General features: G+C 47.6%; 1 protein-coding gene across 1 annotated transcript in view; it reads right to left on the bottom strand.

Moving 5' to 3' along the window:
- PCIF1 (PDX1 C-terminal inhibiting factor 1) overlaps nt 1–8,444 on the bottom strand; it is a 9,154-nt gene extending 710 nt beyond the window's left edge. The window contains exons 1-14 of the mRNA XM_010286527.1: nt 8,321–8,444; nt 7,996–8,120; nt 7,406–7,543; nt 6,859–6,989; nt 6,468–6,622; nt 6,062–6,209; nt 5,770–5,853; nt 4,897–4,996; nt 4,524–4,686; nt 2,933–3,105; nt 2,365–2,451; nt 1,666–1,850; nt 1,059–1,152; nt 678–853 (exon numbers count right to left, since the gene is read on the bottom strand). Of these exons, the coding sequence (XP_010284829.1) occupies nt 678–853; nt 1,059–1,152; nt 1,666–1,850; nt 2,365–2,451; nt 2,933–3,105; nt 4,524–4,686; nt 4,897–4,996; nt 5,770–5,853; nt 6,062–6,209; nt 6,468–6,622; nt 6,859–6,989; nt 7,406–7,543; nt 7,996–8,120; nt 8,321–8,444 (1,883 nt within the window). The remainder of the gene's footprint in view (nt 1–677; nt 854–1,058; nt 1,153–1,665; nt 1,851–2,364; nt 2,452–2,932; nt 3,106–4,523; nt 4,687–4,896; nt 4,997–5,769; nt 5,854–6,061; nt 6,210–6,467; nt 6,623–6,858; nt 6,990–7,405; nt 7,544–7,995; nt 8,121–8,320) is intronic.
- Between the last annotated feature and the right edge of the window lie 1,501 nt (nt 8,445–9,945).

Below are 9,945 nucleotides of genomic sequence, written 5' to 3'. Positions count from 1 at the left end.
CAGGCAGAGTGCAGTGTCACGCATTTCTGAGTAAAGGTAGAGGCTTGTGAACTTTCAGAGGAGAAGCAGTGACACTGCATAGCCATGGAGCTCTCTACCAGCATATGCACTGGGACATTGCTGCCCCCGCAGAAGGAGACTCATCACAGTACGGCATCAGTCTTAACCAAGTACAGAAAACTTAGGTGTTTTAGCCCTTGTCGCTTAAACGAGTTGTTGCTTGAACTTGTTGCTTAAACAGACCAACGGCCAGCTTGCTCCACTGAGCACCAAGATTCTACCTGCCCCTTGTTTCTGCTTCCCCTCCCGAGTGACACCACACTGCTGCAGCATTTGGCAGCCCAGGAAATGCTGCTCAGCTGGCTCACCAGATCAGAGGGCTGGCAGAGGAGCACAGGTGATCACCACAGCACCACATGTATGACCTGTTCAGACTGGACTTGTACGGAAGGAATACGCCATCCACAAGCTTTTTGTTAGTGAAATACCTCAACAGTCGTTAAATGAATGTGAAATTCACAACACTCTGCATGCCCGACTTAAAAATCCAGGGGGATTATGTGCTGCATTTTTCCTTGCCTGCTCCCTATTTCCCACTGATGTCTATGTGGGATAGGATATTTCTGTCATACAGCTTCAGAAACACATTCCCAGAAGGACCTGAGAAAAAGGCCTACTTTTTGCAGACATGCTGAGACCCGCTGCGGTATTCGTGATCAAAGGCTGGAAGGATGAGCTGGTGTCGCTTGAACTTGCTCTGCTCCATGCGGGTCAGGGCTGGTGTAGGAGGGTCCCGCCACTCGGGGATGAAGACGATAAAGGAGAGAGGCTCACTGGAATTCTCCAGCAGTTTCTAGTTCAACAATAAAACAAACAATCTCAGTGCTGGCTGAGCAATGACATGTCTAATGAGGTATATGGACAGGAAACACTTCTGCTTCTAGAGCGGTGCCACAGCAGTAACCATCCTTTGCCTTCTGCATTACAGCCCTGCTGAGAGGGTGCAGTGCGGAGAAGAGGACTGACTGCACAGCTCCATTCAAAATAACTCCACATACCTCAAAGTGAGAGACCATGGCATCCATCAGCTCCTCACAGAACGGAGGATTTGCCTCAAAAGAGCCACTTATAGGGAAGAAATCCAGGCACGGGCTGGAGAAAAAAAGGCAAAGATCCCTATCAGAGAGGCTAGAATTCTAATTTTCACACCTTAAAAAGCATCTGTTTCCTCAGAAAAGGCAGTCATACTCTCAGAAAGCCTGAATCCCCAGCAGTACAGGCCCTGCCACTTCTAGCAGCAGGACTGGTCACTGGGGACACACTCCACCTGTAGTCACCAAAGGTGACCGCTGATTCAAGCTGACTGCTTGAGCCCCCAGGTCTCCCATTCTTCAGGACAAGTGCAAGCGCTGGCTGACCTATAAACTGCATTACTCCAGAGACCAAAGCCCTCCAACCAGACTAACTGCACACTCCTGGCAGTTTCACAGCCAGTATGTGTCCACTCATTGCCTTTAGGCAGGTCTGGAGTACACATCCCTCTAAAAAGACATCACACAACCAGATACCGCCCTGAACACACAGACACATCAGCCTGTCTTCAGTCATCACACGTGCACACACCTGGACAGAAACACAGCAAGGGCATCGGAACGTAAGACTCACCCCCTGGATCCAAAATACCCGTCTGTATCCAAGAAGGCCGAACAGTACTGTTTAAAATAGCAATTCAGGGGCGAGGCAAAGCATTCAAAACTCACTCCAAAGAGCTTGTGGAGGGCTTCGAAGACGTGCACAGGAAGTGCCCCCTGCAGACCAGTTCCTTCATACAGACCCACACCGAACATCATCTGAGGAGAGCAAACCCCGGTGAGCCGTGCCTGCACTCGCTGTTCCCGCTGCTCCCTTCACTGACCACGGACCCAGGGCCACACGTCCATGCACCCACTCTCCTCTAGGTATGCAGGGCACCCTCGTCCTTTCTCAAATTCGTGTAGGTCCCCTGCATATACCCAAGAATGCTCTTTAGATATTTCATCCAACTCAGGACCCACAAATCAACTGTCAATTTTCACATACATGCCCCCTGAACCTTCAGCTGACCCTCAGAGCCAAGAACTACTGAAGGTTTCTTTCATAAAAATATATCTTTACCCCACGGAGGTCTGCTGTCAAGATCACAATTGCTCCCCAGACCACAGTCCTGTCTCAAAACACGGGGAGCAGGCAACAGACCCAGTTTGAGCCCTATTTTGCATCAGGCTCCCAGCGCTACGGACCTCCCCCAGAGCCAAAGACAAGAAGTTCAGTTCCCCACTATTTACTAGGGCTTTCTGATGTACAATAACTGTGATCAGACAGTACCTGATACCGACGGAGAAGGCACCAAACCCTGGGCAGAAACTTTTCAAAGCCAGAGTCATCGATGCAACTGTACCGATAGAGAAACCACTGGAAGGGAAAGCCCAGCCATTAAACACAAAGATCAACAAAGATAAGACAGTACACAAGCATGCCATGACAAGGAGAGGGACACTGACGAACAACAGGAACAGGTGGGGCTCTGCATGGAGGCTTGTCGGCACATCTGCTTTTACCGTGAGTGAACCGCAAGCTCTTCACTAGCATGAATGAATGCACCACACCAGCGCATGTCTCCCAGCAAGGGCTGCCTTGCTGTGACTACGACCATTCTTGTAGCACTGTACGTATTGAAAGCACACATGCAACACCTTGTAAGTATTCCCAGCTGAACCCTGACCCTGACTAAGGTGAAAGTAGCTGTCCTTATTTCTGATACTATTAGGGCAGTATCTGACAGCCTCCGCCAGGTCAGCGCTCCATCCCTCCTCTCGGAGGACAAGGAGGAATGAAACTTCTCACCAAAGAGCAGCTTGTGACAAGTCACGCAGGACTGACAGTCAGCCCTTACCAGCTTGCTGAAGTAGTTGCGGCTCACTTTCACCATCTCCCCCTTGTACCGCACACATGCCACATTGTTTTCCATGTGCATTTCCACGCTGGGGAGTGGTGGGGAGGGGATGGCCAGTCTCACTGGGTAACAGTATACGAGCCTGTCCTGGACTTCAGGAGCTTCTATCTCAGCTACAGAGAACGAAGAGAAAGGCAGCCCATTAGAATCCAAGGATGTCTGGGACAGATCTTCCTTCCACCTCAAAACATGCAGCAACAGGAATAGGGCTAAAGAGCAGAGCGGTCCCCCCCAAAACACCGTGGTGGCTCTTCACAGATCTTGTTGGCAGCTACCCAGGTTCAGAGCAGATTCCCCAAACTAATTCCATCACCTGCTGCCAGAGCATAGAGAGGACCCATTTCACAGTATTTCTCCATCTCCAACACAGCAGACCTGTACACTGCATAGAACCATCCCAGTATCGGGAGTCATGTTCCAGATGAGTAAAATGCTATCCTTGTTGTTACTGCTATTATTTTAGTTTGCCCCAAACTCATGCAAAGCACAATAAATATTCCCAGGCTGTCAAGTACAAGATGCAAAGGAACCTTCCTGCTACTTCATGGTTACCCATCATCTCCAACACAGCAGACCTGTACACTGCATAGAACCATCCCAGTATCGGGAGTCATGTTCCAGATGAGTAAAATGCTATCCTTGTTGTTACTGCTATTATTTTAGTTTGCCCCAAACTCATGCAAAGCACAATAAATATTCCCAGGCTGTCAAGTACAAGATGCAAAGGAACCTTCCTGCTACTTCATGGTTACCCATTGTGGACAGCAACGGAAAAAAAGAGAGCTCATGGAAAGATGAGTTGGAAGGAATCATGGATTCAGGTGGGTGGGAAGACAAGCAGCAAAACATGCAGCAAAAGGCAGACACTGGGATATAAAGGGAGTCTGAGGAGAGCTAGAACTCAAAAAGGAAAAGGACTACAGAACAGTGGTGATGAGGGGACCATGGAAGAAGGAAAACTGACTAGAGACAGAAGTACAGACATAAACTAGGAAGAAAACAGAGAAAAGATCAAGGAACATGATTCCTCTGCTGAGAATGGAAGAAGGGTGCACAGTGACACACTGGGAGGCAGAGGAGTGTGGAAGGTGTTTAGAATCCAAGAAATGTGGCAAAGGAGAATACAAGGAGGAGAGAGCACTTGGCATTAGGAACGGGAGTGTCAGCTGTCCCCAGGAATTCATGAAGAAGCAGAGCAAAAAAGCATGGTCCAGTGAAATAAGCTAGTGCCCTGTTCAGTGCGGTCAGCCCCTAACAAGCTACTTAATCCTGAAAAATCACACACATATTTGATATTACAGCCAGTAACAGTACCTGATGGAAGACACCTTGCCACTGCATAGGCACTCTGCTGTGACTGTCAGCTAAGACCTATGCTGGACTGGCTATTTCTGACTCTAGTAAATTCAACCCTGTGGACACAGAGCAGCCCTCCCAACAGGTAACGCTATTTGAATGGGGACAGGCCAGAGTGCACTGCCTTTATGTTGCAGTGCTGTAGCCCTACAGCTCTTCAGAGCTGACTGCGTACCAGATATATTGTTCTCTTTGAGTATGGCAAGATGCTTCTCCCGGATCCGCTTGACGTATTCAAGGGATATGTAGTAAATCTTACTGCAGATGCCTTCAACGGAGTCCTTTGCTGCAGCAGACACATGGGGCCCACATTGTTTGCGTAAGTGCTCCAGGCGGTCCTGCAGAACCAGAGAACCAGAGCCCCTTACACAACACACCACCGGACTCCCCGGAGGTATTCAGTCTCCACGCCGCTGTCACTCCCATTTCACAAAGCAAAGAAAAGCAATCAGAGTCTTCTCCAGAAGGACCTTTATTTGGCCCCAACAGGCCCCCCCATCCTTTCCCAGGCTCCCTGCGCTCAGCTGCGTGAGCCAAGGGATACTGACCATGTAGTCCTCCTTAGATGCAGAATGGTCCCGTCGCAGCCAGCTGAAGGTGTCCTCCACATTCCACTTCACCACCTTCCTGCTGTCTGGTGAAGCACTCCTGCACAAAATGGAGAAGCAAAATTTAACCCACGGCTGCATGGAAATATATTCCAACCCACCACAATGGTCTTCTGTCAGCAGGGGAACACAGCTGCTAACACTTCCTCGAGGCGCTACCCTGTCACTCCCCTCCAAGCCTCCTCTGGAAAGTACTTCCAGACATTGGTATGACTAGGGACTGCCATGCGCTCTCCAAAGCACAGTGTAGCTGTCCTCTCTGCAACAGGAGAGGCAGATAAAGCATTTACCCATCATGGAAATGGTACACTGTGATCTTGCCTCTCATTTTCAAATGCAGCCACTGCTCAGAGCTTGTGACTCTGAAAAAACTACCCTGTTAACAAGCTTTTTGTTTCCCTCACAAGGCTATTTTCCTCAATTCTGTCCTGTGGCAGGACTTGTCAGAAAAATCATACATGGTATAATAAAATACCACTCTAGGCTTGCTGTTCTTTAATAGCAGCGAGTGCCCAAGCACTCTTGTTTTTTTCTCAGGGATAAATGACAGAATGCATTCCATAGCCAGTATTTCACAGGTTCTCACTTGTCTCTGCATACATTCAGCTTCCCAACATTAGATTTCACTATAACATTACTATCAAAAGATGCCTCCAGCACTATTGTTTTTCTTCTGTTTGTTCCTAACCTTGTTCTTCCTTAGTAAGACGATGACCAATGCTGAATAAGGTGGGATGCAGCAGTCCCTTCTAAAAGCCCCTATAGTCTTTTTCTCTTCTCTGAACATGACAGCACTCTAAAAGGAACTCCCACCTGGATTCAATCAGCCGTTTTGCAGCCTCAGCATACTTGAAGAGCAGTCTCTTGGCTTCCTCCCGGAACTTGATTCTGGATAACCTGAGGTAAGCATAAATTCAAATGCATCAGTTCCACAGCTGCCACAAAGGCATGGAGGCCAGGTCCAGTTCCCAACCTTTTCATCACCAGCACCCTACCACTTCAATCAGTGAAAGTAAAACACAAAAGCACAGAGCCACAGCCTGTAAATCACTGGCTAGCCCAAGACACAAACATCCCAGCAAGGTGCTCTGTCTTTGAACAGTACCTGATGGGAATGTCATTCATGATCTCTCTGAACATGGAAGGAGACACTACTGGCTCGCAGTCACTCGGTAAAAGAGGATCTGTCCCTTTATCAACCACCTTCCTCTCCAACATCCAGCGATTAAAGGACTCCCTTGGGGGGTCAATCCCTGGAGAAGCACAGAAAAAGAGTCTAATCAATACAATAAAGAGATGCCCAGAAGATCTGATAAAGTTCATCACAATGGAGTTCTGCTTAATGAGTTCAGAACCAAATGAGCTTACACACTCATTGTTTACAAAGTCATAGAGACTATAACCATCACAAAAGAGATCACGGGGATGAGACAGACACAAACCAGAAGGAAGAATATCCACAATACTGCAGGATTGACAAGACAAATAAGGAGAGCCCAACAGGAACTTACCTTCTCGCTGCTGGCAGAGCTCACGATAATGTTGCCGCAGCTTGAGAATGAGCTGGGATCGAAGCAGCTCCACCTCGGGGTGTGGAGAAAGCACTTCAGATGGTGCTCTCTGCTTAATCACTGCATTTGTCTGAATATCCAGGTCCCAATATACTCTATGGCAGAAGCAAATGTCATCAGGATGGCCAGATCATTGGCTAATTATTAAATCTTACTTCTAAAGATGCTTCCTTGGGCTGTTTCACCAGCCATGGAATTGAACTATCAAGACTCCTTGCAAACATCAAGGAGTGTTAACATCATTCCGGTTCTTCTTCAAAGATGTCTGGAAAACCAGGTGTCTCTAATCTACCACCAAGAAAAGAACAGAAGACAAATGGAGACAACTCACTCAGTTGGTCTTAAAAGAGCTGCCTGCTGTTTATCTTCAGGTGAAACGCACCATGCCTTCAAAACAGAGGTTCCTGGAATACTGGGAGAGCTGGGGACTGGCTGAGCAGCTGGGTTCCCTGGGACATCCACCTGGGCGTGTAAAAGATGAATTACTGCCCAAGAGAAACAGGTAAAGGGGAAGCAGCCCAGTACACCTAACAATCCTGCACCAGTACACTACTCAGGATACCCCCGTGAATTGATACAGCACATTTTGCCTGCTGTTGGGCATGCTAACATTGACATGCAAGCTACCATGTTTCTCAGTCATAATATGTTATCTCCCAACTCCCACACTTGACCTCAGGCTTTAAGAGAGAAATGACAACTTGGCTGGACCTGAGCCTGCTTTTGTACCTCCCGAGTGTCAGCTGTCACAGCTTGAGTTATACTACGGTGGCCTGACCTTGTACAGTTCAAAAAAATAGGTCCAAGCTCCACACCCCCTAGGTTTCAGTTTAAACAACATCCTTAAACCTGTGTTCATTACACAGCACCAGACCCACCTTGGGCTTTTTCATACTATTGCTGCTCGGTGGAACCTCCTCAGAGAATCTCCTCTTCCTTTGCTTGCTCTCCACAGAGGTATCTATCATCCCACCTTCCAGTGGCATTGGAGCCGCATTCAATCCCAGAGGGTCCGACTGTAAGCGTACAAACAACAGCACACTTGAGTTCATCAGCTGCCACTGTAGAGTTCCAAACGAAGGCAATAAGCCCTCTTAATTCCCATTTCCCAGGCTCCCATGTGGATGGAAATAAGAACACCAATACTCACACATGCAGAAAGCTAAAAAATTCTCTTCTAGACCTCTGTCTGTATGTTTTTTAAGACTTTGTAAGAAAAATGCAACAAAACTCCTCCAGGTTGAATGTTCTTTGAGCAGTGCACTAAACCTGGAACAGCACTACCTGAGCATGCACCTGAAGGAGGAACGTTTCATCAGAACCAAGCCAGGCACTGGACTCAGCAAGGAGTTCTGACAGCAGAGAAGACCCTCACGCATGTACAATCTCAAGTCCACAAGACCATGGCAGCTGCCCCTGCAGAATATCCCAGTATTGGCACATCCCTTCGAGATGACTGCTTACTTACAATGACATCGTGCTGTCCCAGAACAGGCATTTCCCACAGGGACTGGTTAGTGAAGCGATTGAAGTAGTAAGGGCGATTCTCACGCTTGCTCCAGCACTTCTCCCAGCCAGCCTGCACCAGCTCATCTGAGAGGACAGCGAGAGTGTCAGGAGAAGAGCAGTCCTGAACAACAGCCCTGCCCTTCAAGTCCCCACTGGTGTCACAGCACGCTCTGAAATATGCATCATTCCTGGCCTCCCTTGGAAGCCCCGCTTCACCTTCTCTCCCCTGCTACCAGGGCCCTGCAGAACTCCATGCTGGGCCTTCCCGAAAGCAGAGTCAGTACCTGGCAGGTCCTGTACCAGGCGCATAGGTTTGGGGGAGCTGGGCTGGTTCTGGTTGGAGGTGCCAGGTGAGTGACTCATGAGAGACACTTCCTCTGCAGGGCTTCCGTGATTCTCATTGGCCATTTCTCAGCAACCACACTAGAAAAAAATACACATAAAATCTGTGTTAAAGCAGGAAAGATCCCTGATCCACTTGGCCCGCTCAGTCATAGCACTACAAGTTCATTCTGACAATAAAAGAGGGTTTGAACCAGGACACACGAAACAGCACCCAAGTCCTGAAAAACACCTGTTATCCTAGATACAACTAACCATGAAGAATGCTGAGCTTTAAATGGTGTCAACCAGGGAGTTCTTAAGGCCAGCATTCAAAATACTCACTTTTCAGCTAGATCTCTCCTAAGAGTGCAGCGTCTGGTCCCATACATCAGGAGAGCATAAAAAATAAAATACACCCCTCTGTGAACATGTACCACCTTTTACCACACTAATATTAGTACCACCTTTTACCACACTAATATTACTAGCCATATCTGATCTGTTATCCTCAGTGTCGTGGTTTAGACATTTTAAATCAACATTTACACACACATAAATGCACAGAATTTAGACAAAAGGCTTTTATTAAAAAACTTCTGCTATATAAAATAGGCCTAGTGCTTCAATAATAACAACTTCTGTGGTTCAGAGAACCACAGGCTAGGAGTCAGGAACTCCTGAGTTATTTTCCTCAGTATGTCCCAGGCCCAGACTAGCTGTAAGGCTTCCACCAGGCTATTTTAGCCTTTGGTACTTACAGTTCTGAAAAAAAAAAGGTCTCTTGAAACAATAAAGCTCATCTTAATCATTATTTAATATCGCCAGCTGGAGAGAAACAGCCAGGCTTTTCCTCTCTTAGTCACTGTTCCTTCCCTTGGGAAGTTTCTGAAACAGCACTGCAGATTGCTCCTCTCTGGCAGGCCTAAATACAGTGGCCACGAACTGGGGAGGGGGGAAACAAGGCATTTTAAATAATTACCATCCACCTCAGTTATTTAACTCTATTCAGGCCTTTGGAGACAACCCTATGCAACACCAAAATTAGGGCCACAGTAGCATAATATTGTATACAGAAGTGTGTTTTTTAACTGAACACCACAGTAGCCTCAAAGTCTCAGCAGTAGGCTCCCTTGTACATCATCTCTTAAGTAAAACCTCTGGTTTGGTTTGCACGCGTAGATTTATTCACCCTTGCTCCCCTTCCTGTCCATAAGAACTCTGCTGGCTATTTCAGAAGAGCAGAATGGTAGGAACCAGCAACGATCAAGAATTAGCAGACACTAAGTTGTCTATAGTACCAGTTGTGGAATCAGTGTGATGCAGGCCAGGGCTGAAGAACACTTGACCCTTCCAGCATCTTGGAAGATGTTTCCGTCCTTCCAGCCAGGGTAAGCAAGGAAAGGTGTGGGACACTGCAGAAACCTGGAGTTTCAGTCTCTGCTCAGAACTAGGCAGATAACAATAACCAAGCCCACAGGCAAAAGCGTCAGCTACAGAGCGTACCAATGCAATCATGGATGTTTAATTGCCTCAGCAGGTGAGCGTTGCACAATATTTGTTTACCAACACTTCCTCCTGAACTCCA

This window comes from Phaethon lepturus, unplaced genomic scaffold, assembly GCF_000687285.1.
Source record: "Phaethon lepturus isolate BGI_N335 unplaced genomic scaffold, ASM68728v1 scaffold32954, whole genome shotgun sequence".
Taxonomy (NCBI): Eukaryota; Metazoa; Chordata; class Aves; order Phaethontiformes; family Phaethontidae; genus Phaethon; species Phaethon lepturus.
The sequence above is the reverse complement of the archived record's forward strand: the minus strand, read 5'-3'. Positions and strand labels throughout refer to the sequence as shown.